Source organism: Anarhichas minor, unplaced genomic scaffold (genome assembly GCF_050575085.1).
Source record: "Anarhichas minor isolate MPS153535 unplaced genomic scaffold, ASM5057508v1 ptg000015l, whole genome shotgun sequence".
Classification (NCBI taxonomy): Eukaryota; Metazoa; Chordata; class Actinopteri; order Perciformes; family Anarhichadidae; genus Anarhichas; species Anarhichas minor.
The window spans coordinates 3,211,968-3,222,499 of record NW_027466461.1 but is presented as its reverse complement, the minus strand read 5'-3'; the positions used below and the strand labels follow the sequence as shown (position 1 = coordinate 3,222,499).

General features: G+C 46.1%; 1 protein-coding gene across 1 annotated transcript; it reads left to right on the top strand.

Moving 5' to 3' along the window:
• The first annotated feature begins 6,013 nt into the window (after positions 1-6,013).
• On the top strand, positions 6,014-9,986 carry LOC142950207 (uncharacterized). The gene is made up of 6 exons (XM_076092117.1): positions 6,014-6,045; positions 6,703-7,201; positions 7,483-7,631; positions 7,824-7,879; positions 8,025-8,210; positions 8,686-9,986. Exons 1-6 carry the CDS (start codon positions 6,014-6,016, stop codon positions 9,984-9,986), a joined length of 2,223 nt encoding a protein of 740 aa, XP_075948232.1.
• The last annotated feature ends 546 nt before the right edge of the window (positions 9,987-10,532 follow it).

The window sequence follows — 10,532 nt, the reverse complement described above, 5'->3', positions numbered from 1 at the left end:
TTTTATTCTTGATTAATAAGCCTGTATTGTGTTTCATGATTGTGTTTTCATACTTTATAAATGATGGATTACCCATTTGTAAATGAAGTATTATACAAACCAATTATTAAGGAGTTGTAGATGATTAATACGATCATTTATAAAGTTAGTAAATGATTAATAACTTATTTAGTACAAAGTCCATCCTCCTTTCTTTGATTACAAAGAGTTTAATACCGCGGTTGTACAGAACATTGGTGCGGTTCAGTTCCAGCCAGAGGTCCTCCTGCGAACGTGTTCATTGAGTTGTAGATCCACTCGGGTCTCAGCAAAAGTTTTCAAAAGCACCGAAGCTTGCGAGTGTCCTGTCCTGGTGTCGTTTTGCTGCCTTGGTTAGCGTAGCGTAGCTCCAAACATCAAGACGCTCAGTCGCAAATAAAACGCCATAAAATGTGCAACGCTTCTCCGACGTTGAAATACCGTTAGTACAAATCCTTTCCCATGCTGGTTCAGGGCTGCTAGCTGTGGGGTTGACCGACCCTGTCCAGCTTTTCCTGAAATTTTCCTTCTTGAGAAATCCATTTCTCCTCCTTCAGCCATTGAGTGTTAAAAAAACAAAGCTAGGTAGAAAAAATAAATATCTACACCAAGCAAAACGCTAAAAATGTCATAACTTCTTACATATCTTTCAACTTGAACTGTTACTTCTAATACTAACTTCTGCAAGCTAGCTTCAGCTTCACAACAGTCACGCTAGCCCACTGACCAATCACGGCGCACGTTAATGCTGACGTACTTGTAGGCCAGCTAGCAGGCTCTGGCACGTCAAAGAATTCGCCCAACATGTCAAACTAAAGATCTGATTGGTTGAACACTATGACAATCAACAATATCGTCCCCATTCACTTAAACTGCAAAGGGATTCACTTGTGAGTCTGCAGGCCTCGGGCCTCTCTTCTTACCTAGAGACACAGAGGTGAAATCTGATTGGATAAAAGCTCTACTTAAAACAAGCTGCACTGGAAGCAGAGCAACTGAGGAAGACAGGAGCTGTGCAATGAGAAAATAAGATAATGGGAAAAATATTTTTATAAATTATAATACATGTAGTGTATTTAAGAAAAATTATTAAATGATAAAATAGCTATAACTTTGTGATTCTGTTTAGGCCAGCAGAGAAGGCCTTGCAGGCCCTGACGGCCCACCACTGGTGTAATGTATATAATAGGCATAAACTAATGACGAACTTAGCTTTCAGTGCTTCATAGCCTGCCATCACATTAAACTGAACCGTGAGGACATGGTGAACAATTGGGTCTCATGCAGCATCAGCCTCTTTCATTTCTGTTAAAAGATACAAAATAAATAAGAAGTCCTCTCCCAAATACACCAAACTTTCATAACTATCACATTTTGCTTTTACCCAGGTGTGTTGAGTGATGAATGCCACTTGATCATAAATTGGAGTCTTGTGGCCAATTGTTAGCATAAGTAATGATTCCTAGACACGACATATAGGCAGATGTTGTGCTGTGTGCAAATAATCGGTTTGAGATTTCCATCAAGAAAATGAAATGTTTTGGTTTTCTGAAATGTTTTTAAAGGCTTTATTTACTAAAAATGTATATATGTAATGTCTGTCGAATGTTGCCTATAAGTATAGAATACTGTGTGAATCAGTTAAACTGTTCCCATAGAATGTAAGAACATAATTCTGACAAGGCTCAGGAAACCAGGCACCTCAAAAGAAAAAAAACAATTTTAATGATCGAAAACTTTTGATCAGTTGTGTGTGGATCACAACAGAGACAGATCAGACTGGAGTTAAAAGTGACCAATCAGGGAGGTCAGACACTCGGCACTCTCAGAAGTCAATTTAAGGAGCAAGCTGCAAAGAGGAGCTGTGCCCACTTATTAGTTTTGCAAGTGCTTTCACATCGATTGCTTGCAGAATATCTCTTCTTGCACAAGTAATGTTGAAGCCTGCCAGGAGAGGACCATGGTTTGAACACATGCTGTAATCCCTGAGCGCACAACTACTATTCCTGTCGTGCTCGCAAGACATTCACCTGCTTTTCTTTTTGACAGAAAGTGGGCAGACCCAGTCGCAACTGTAATATAATTAGCTATTTCTGCTGCAGGCTACAATTTTGCTCATGCAAGCAGAGTGAGTCTGCAGACAGGTGATGTGAAAGCAATGGCAAAAGCAATATGCGTGCACTGCTCTGTAAAACTCTTGCCTGAGTTTGCATGTGTTCGCAACAGTTCGTGTGTTGAATCAAGTTAAAGGTTCATGTTATTTTTTAAGTTTCACCAGGAACTTGAATTTGTGCTGATTTTGACATTCCCTGTGGACTCCCAAGCACCAGTGTCCCTTTAGAAAACCCAATTTTCTCCCCCCTTCTCGCCAGCAGGCCTGCTCCACTCCCGGCCGGAGCAGCTGCCGCCAGGCAGCATTGATTTCGCCAAAATCATGGATAGCGAGCAATATAGAAATCTTCTCCCTATGGTCTCGTCTACTTGTGTGTTCTTGTGTGTGTCTAGAAATGGCTTGTAAAAATACCCCGTGTGAATATCCGCTTGGTCCCGATCGAGCGTTGTCTCATCACCACCAGGTAACAGGAGAGTCAATGCTTTTCTAATATGTAGCTTTTCTAATACTACACGGATGGCAACCAACATGTTATCAGTTGCAACATGCTATCCAGCTATAACCTGATACCCTCTCCACCCTCTGCTTTCAGAGTTCACTCACTCCCACGGTCCCCCACTTAGGCCCTGTCCACATTACTCCGTTTTTACTCCGTATTTGCTACGTTTACACTGAGCGGCCACACTACGCCGGAGTTTTGGAGCACCCTAAACGGAGGAATCTGAAAACTCCGCCGAGGTTGGAGGTATTTGAGAACTCCGGGGTTGCGTTTGCGTGTGGACGGTCGTATACGGATGTGCTTAGAAAAAATTACGCCCACACCCGTGTTCGCTACTGGATTGGTTCTTGGCAACCATGACGTCTCCGTCCCTGATTCGTCACACTCACTATCACGTGACCCGTACCCGGAAGAAAACAAACTGGGCTACCAGCGATTCATTTCAACATCGATAACTAATTGCAAGCGTTGCTGCTAGCACAACAGCTACATGATGTTGCTGCTAGCACAACAGCTAGCAGCAGCTAGCAGCTGTTCAGTAAAAGTCTGCATTTCTGTGGAGGTAGCAGCTGTTATTGGAGTGATTAGCGAGCGGCGTGACCGTCATCAGCCCTATGGAGCAGCTCGTTGTTTTTAGATTCTAATGAGAAGACACGCTGCACTAACGTTTTACTTCTTCCGTTTGGTAGCCTTGAGAGACCTTAGTCTGTAAGTATGTATTTATGAAGCATGAAAAGATGTACGTAGATATATTCTATTCGCGTGTTTAGTATAACATTTGTGTTGTATTAAATGCTAATCTACTCCCGTGTGGACGGAGATCGTTTCTATTTGACAAATCTGCATCCAAGGAGAAACGGAGTAATGTGGACAGGATCTTAGCAATGACACTGTTACTCACACCATCACTGGTGAACCGGACCCCAACAGCAAGACAACATACGGAAACGAGCATGTAAATGTCTTTTATTGACCAATTCTTTTTACGAATGTTGACGATGCACATCCCGTTATAATTCAATGGCCATTTTATTCTCATAAGGGACTGTCCCTTATAAGGGACAAACGCCAGCAGAACCCCACGTCTGTAAGAGGCTAATGTGTAAGCCAGTGTAACGGAGAAAGAAACTGCGTGCTGACATTGAGGACTTCTGAGAAAAACTGCGGAAAATGGAGACGGAGAGGGCAGCAGAACAAATCCTCCTGGCTGAAGAGCAGCTGAAGCTGACCTTTCCCGACAGGGCTTCACTAACAAGAGTTCTGAAATGAAAGCTGATCAGCCTCTTCATTTGTGACTTTGCAGAGTGAATAAAAACATCATTGAATCTTTTGTTTTCCTTTAAACTCTGCTTACAGCTGAAGCACAGCCACTCGAACTGCTGGTTTCAAAATTCCACCCTAATTCCACCTGGCCGGAAACAGTCCTCAATCCGGAGGATATATTGAGGGAGGGGGGTGGTAAGCCCTGTTTGTTCAAAGATGATAAATGGCTCCGAATGTGAACATCCTGATTGATCTTTATCAGCCACCCACTACTGGCTCATGACTTTTGACCCCTACCCAATGCCGTTAGAGGTTTTGGTCTGGAGTTCATACAGTTGTCTGTTTCCGGATATTTGTTCAGGGTCCTGGTTGTTTCAGTGATGTAGTGATTTCTTTGCTAGATGTTTGACAGTCCAGCTAGTGGGAGTCCTAACATCAGTCCTGATCATAACTACCAAATATTTATTAATTTCAGTTGGACTTATGACACTAGAATTCCCAAAACAGTCTGAACTGTATGCTGATGCAACACAACAGGGCAACGAAGAAGGAGAATTAAATGTGGACTCTTAAATATCAGATTTAAAGTGTCATCTAAAGCTGTGTTAGTAAATGATTTAATATCAGATAAGCATATTGATTTATCTTGTCTTACTGAAACCTGGCTGTGTAATGAAGAATATGTCAGCCTAAATGAATCAACTCCTCCAAGTCATATTAATACTCACATTCCTCGAGGCACCGGCCGAGGAGGTGGAGTAGCAGCCATCTTTGACTCAAGCCTATTATTAAACTCTAAACCTAACGACTGCTGTTAAGTTGTGATTTTTCCATCCTTATTATGCTTACTACTCTCATTCAATTATTCATTTATATCATATGCATTGCAGAGGCATTACAACAGGCTTTATGTGTTTTTCCAAGGATTCAAGGATCATTTATTGTCATTATGCAACACAGGGTTGCCCAACAGAATGCAGTTGTAACCCAAGATAAACATGACAAACAAAAACAGTAGTGCATTCCTGTGGTGCATTTTTATGAATTTGCATCACATCAGCAACAAAAACAATTCTCTGGGCAGATAATATGCCCGCCATCGTAACATAAAGAACTCAACATGGTGAAAACTGTAACGGGTTGTATATGGACCCAAATGCAACACAGGATTCCAGAGATCTTTGGCTTTTATTACTAACTTCAAATATAGCAGGCAGAGTTCAAACAGGGTCAGGATCAGAAGGCTGGTTGGTTTACCGGGAGTCAGGCAAGGCGGGTAAAACAGGGGCAGGCAGGGTTTCCAGATACGGCAGGCAGAGTTAATCAAGATCAGGATCAGAAGGCGGGTGGGTTTACCGGGAGTCAGGCAAGGCGGGTAGAACAGGGGCAGGCAGGATCGGTAACAGGAGATCAGTCCGTGAGAGTGTGCTGGAGAGTCTGGCATAGAACCGAAGAACAATCTGGCAAATGTGTCTGGGAGGCAGGAGTCTATATAGGGGCTTGATTACTGATCAGAGGCAGGTGAGTGAACAGGTGAAGGGAGTTTAGACTAATGAGGAGGGAGTGACTGACAATAAGAGTGAGGAGGGTGTGGAGCTGAACTGTGACAGAAAACATTGTCCATCAACTTTGACTGACGTGAACACAGAGTCCTCCTCCTCCGGTCCGCCAGAGTCCTCCTCCTCCGGTCTCCTCCTGTTCTCTGTCCTGCTGTCCGCCCGTCAAGTGCAGGTTGATCCTGCACCACGATGGATCCAGGTCTCTGTGAAGATGTGGGCTCAAAATAACAACAAAAACAACAAATTGAGACAAAAAAATGTAGCCCCCATAATATCATAATATGGAACCTGGTGGATCCCCTCTGAAAATAAATGCTGCGTACATGTTCACATGCAGCTTCTTTATCTTAAGTGCTAAATCATTCTCCTGTTGTTCCAGGTTCACATGTGTTCATTCAAGTATTTATTTATGCCATCACAATTTGTCATTCATTTTTCTATTGATGAGCGTGCACGTGGCTCTTGTTGTGCACATGTACATGGGCAAAGGCGTGCACACCTAAGCCTGTGCTCAAACATAACTGAAATGCTCAAGTTAAATTGATGAGTGTACATGTGAACATGGGCATGCACGTGGCTATGGGCGTGCATGGGTATGAGTGTCTTTGTTCTATGAATTCATGTGTGGAAGTGACTGCATGAAAAGTATTTTGTGTCTGTGTGCATGTGTTTGTATGATGAATTTGTTTTATGGTTTATGATTCATTTGAATAAATACTTACAAATCTACTGCAAACTTTGAAGGCCTTTTTTCTCAAAATCATGACTCAATAACAGTTTATAAAGTGACATATGTTGCTTAATATTTGGAGAACAAAAACAATACTAATATCATTATCTCTTCTTTGTAACAGTGTATACAACTCAACTTGTGTTTCAAGGTCAATGTGAGTTTATGAAAGCTTTAAGATCAGACAATTAATTAAATTTTCTTACAGTCTAGATCAAATAAATGTGTACTTGAGAAGAAGCTGTCATCTGTTTACAATTGTGTAAATATAGTTTAATTAATAGATATTGCAAATAAATTTAGTTTCATAAACTTAGTTCAGGAACGGGACCACGCCCAGAATACGGCTCATTTCCCCTGCACAAGTATTTAAGCTCAACGAACCTGTTCACTTCCTCTTCGACTCCGTTCTCTCATGACCTGAGATTCCCGAGCCGAGACCACGTATTTCACAACATGGACCTGGAGATCTCCCTCACTCCTTCTGACAACGACCTCTTCGAAGACGATTCTCCTGAAGTCCCAGAGACGGCACCGTCTCCCATTATCTCTCACAGCAAACTCAGCTGAGATCTACCATCCACGACCCCCGCAGCTCCCGACATCTATCCTCGGACGTCCCTCCACAACGCCGCTCTTCCACCCGCTCGAGATCCAGCCACTCGAACAACGGCCAAAACCAGAGCGACCCTCCTTCACGCCAACGCTCCGATGCCCCCCATACATCCAGCATTTCCGAGTGGACAGTCGCTCGACTGAAGAACGCACTCACCCAACTCAATATCCATTTCCACCAGTCCGACAGAAAAGCAAGCAAGCTTTTCAAACTACTCACGGACGCTCAGCACCACACCTCCTTCGATCGCCGAGCCACCAGAGCACTTCCGGGTCCCCGCACAGCGGCAGGCGCTACGTCAACACAGCCAGACAAGCCCAGTCACACACACCAGCCCCTCCAGAGGGCCAGGTCGTATCGCACCCCCCATACTCTCTCTGCATCAGGGATACCTCACCCTGCAGTCTCTTTTCCCCATTCTGCACTTCCAACCCACGCACATGTTTCCTTTCATCCCAGCATCTTTCCCTCTTCCCTCGCTCCTGCCTTTCCTTCCAACTCAACATTGGCTACCTTAGCCGCACAGAATGCTCCAACAGCAGGATTCTACGGCGGAACCAACAGCCAAATCTCTGCGTTTCCTCCTGTCTCTGCTTTCTCCCCTCTCATCCCCTACCCTTCCCCTCCCCATAACCCATACGTATCTAATCATCCCTTTTTAAATGCACCCCCTTTTTCCACAAGTCCACCAGCAACCAATCCCAGCTTCCTTCCGACTCATCTTCCTCCACCCACCAGCTATACATTAGCCACAGCACTACCCCCAGCACGGCCTTTAGCATCCGCCCGACCATCCCCCGTGCCACATACGCTCAGACAACAGATTCTCACAGGTAACTACATCGACCTTGCCCAACTCATTCATCCATCCACCTGCAATCCCCATATCCAGAGGGAATTAATCACCGCTTTCGGACCCATCGAACTCAAACAGCCACTCGATCCAAGGAACTCACCATGACCGAATTTGTCTACTCTTTTTCCCTATACCGTGATATCGTCTGCTCTGTTGTCCCCGACCGCAGGGCCGGGTTGGATGACTACATGGCACTTATACTCAACCTAGCCTTGCGGTTCGGCGGTAATGGGTTCTACACCTACCACTTCCTATTCACATCCGAAGCTGCCGGTCGTTGCAGCAGTTCAACCAGGGAACATACTGGGGAACACTCGACCTAGAACTGTACTGCAGAGTTTTAGCAGCTCGTGCCTCTCTAAATTGCGAGCACTGCGGCACACCCTCCCATCCGGCCTCTACATGCACCCTCGCAGCACCCCTGCCCACCACCCCAGCTTCCCGCAAACGAAGCCCCCCCCCGTTTACCGCAGCCTGCCTCCATTACTTCCCCCACCATCCATCACCCCTAAACCAGAAATCAACCAGCCAACCACCTCTGGCGGTCCCCCCAGAGGTATGGACAAAAGAGGTAGACCAATCCTCTACCAGGGCGTGAGAATGTTGTGCAATAACTTCAACGACCTAGGATGCCAATCCTCGAGCTGCCGTTTTCTCCACACCTGCTCCTTCTGCGGGGGGGGGCCCACGCAAGACCAACCTGTCCCCATCAACCAACAAAGCACAGCAAGTGTAAGTACCTCAACACACCAATCAACATCCACGCCCTAGCTTCCGCCCTTAAAACTCACCCAGACCACCAGTTCACAAGCTTCCTCGTCCAGGGTCTCACCCACAGCTTCCACCCAGGCGTGCAGGTGAAGCCAGAATCTTCCTTCACTTGTAAAAATTTGCAATCAGCCATCTCCGAACCCCACACAGTCGACAAGCTCCTGGCTCAGGAAGTCAAAGACTGATAGGCCCATTCACTAGCCCACCTTTCCCTATATTTAGAATCAGTCCAATCGGCATCGCTACTTGAAAATATTCAGGCAAAAAGAGATTAATTATAGACCTCTCTTCCCCCCACGGCTCCACAGTTCCAAGCATAAACAGCCTAATCCCCAGCCCGGACTACTCCATGCAGTACACCACTATCGACCATGCCGCATCCCTCATTCGCCTTGCTGGTCCAGGAGCCTGGTTGTCTAAAGCAGACATCACAAGTGCCTTTAAATTACTTCCCATCAACCCCGACTACTGGCCCCTTTTCGGTGTCCTCTGGAAGGGTGCTTATTACTTCTCGGTGCGCCTGACTTTCAGGTGTAAGAGCAAGAGCAAGCCAAACATTTTCGATTGCCTTTCCGAAGCACTCTGCTGGATCCTGATCAACGTCCATAAACTCCCATACGTCATCCACCTCCTAGACGACTTCCTCACCGTCACGCCACCTTCCTCTCCCCCAGCACTCGGCCTCCACACTCTAACCGCCGTGTTCCAGGAACTCAGTGTTCCCCTCTTCGCAGAGAAAACCGCAGGTCCCAGTACATCCCTGGAATTCCTCGGCATCACCCTCGACTCCATCTCACTCCAAGCATCCCTACCTACCGAGAAAATCAACCGGATTTCATTACTCATCTCTAATTTCCTCCTGGCCCCCAAATGCACCAAACACCAACTCCTCTCGCTTTTAGGCCATCTCAACTACGCCATCCGCATCATCCCCCAAGGCCGATCTTTCTTGTCACACCTCCTTTCAGTCGCCTCCTCTGTCACAAAGCTCCACGACCATGTCACAATCGACAAAGCTTGCAAGACAGAGCTAAAGCTATGGCACCAGTTCCTCTCCTTTTGGAATGGCATCTCTTTCTTCTACGACGAGCACATCACCAAGCCCGAAGACATCCAGCTGTACACAGACGCAGCATCCTCAATCGGTTTTGGCGGCCTCTATGGTGACAAGTGGTTCTCAGCCACATGGCCGCCCGAATTCTCATCCCTTACTCCTTCCTCCGCAATCTCCGAAATGTATCCAATAGTTGTAGGAGCCATTCTTTGGGGGCATGAATGGTCAACAAAGACCATTGCCGTCTACTCGGACAACAGCGCCGTCGTAGACATCATCAATAAAGGACGGTCACATTGTCTAGACATAATGATGTTCATGCGGAGACTAACCTTGGTTTCAGCCCAGCACCAGTTCATCATCCGAGCCTCCCACATCCCAGGTCACTACAACTCCATCGCTGATTCACTCTCCCGTTTCTCATTCCAGAAATTCAGACGATTAGCACCAACCTCAGACCCTCTGCCGACTCCGGTCACACCGTTTTCAGCCACCATCTTCAACTGACCCCGCAACTGGAACACCTAATCTCCGCCTCTCAAAATGCCATCCTCAACAGCGTCACCCCTCAAACACTCTCGTCGTACTTCACGCTTCAAAGCTTTCCACGCCTCTTTTAACCTTCCCTTCCCATCACTCAACATCCTTACCCTCACAAGCTTCATTACATTTGCCCATTCCCTCCTTAAGATAAAGTCCTCCACTATACGGGTATACATAAGCGGAATTAACTTTTTCACAAAACTGTCCTCAGGAACGCCGTGCCCAGCCTCCACCCACTCGCATTTAGCGATGTTACTCAAAGGTCTCCGTAAAGCCGAACCACAGCCTATGCCTAAACGTCTGCCCCTCACCTCGGACCTTCTCACCCACTGCATCCATACTCTCCGCTCAGGCTACCTCTCTCCCTTCACGGACAAAGTACTCAAGTCCATGTTCTTGCTGGCTTTCTTCGGCTTCCTTCACTGCTCCGAGTTCACCGCCACGAACTCCGTCCACAATCCGTCACGACATGCAACCATGTCCGACATCTCAATTCATCCTCCTGACACA

Excerpts from the sequence above, each read along its gene's own strand:
- LOC142950207 (XM_076092117.1), top strand. The coding sequence starts at position 6,014 with ATGGGCATGCACGTGGCTATGGGCGTGCATGG. Across the intron at positions 7,202-7,482 it reads CAGGGATACCTCACCCTGCA|TCCACCAGCAACCAATCCCA; the intron begins GTCTCTTTTCCC and ends TTTTTCCACAAG. Across the intron at positions 7,880-8,024 it reads CCTAGCCTTGCGGTTCGGCG|CACTGCGGCACACCCTCCCA; the intron begins GTAATGGGTTCT and ends CTAAATTGCGAG.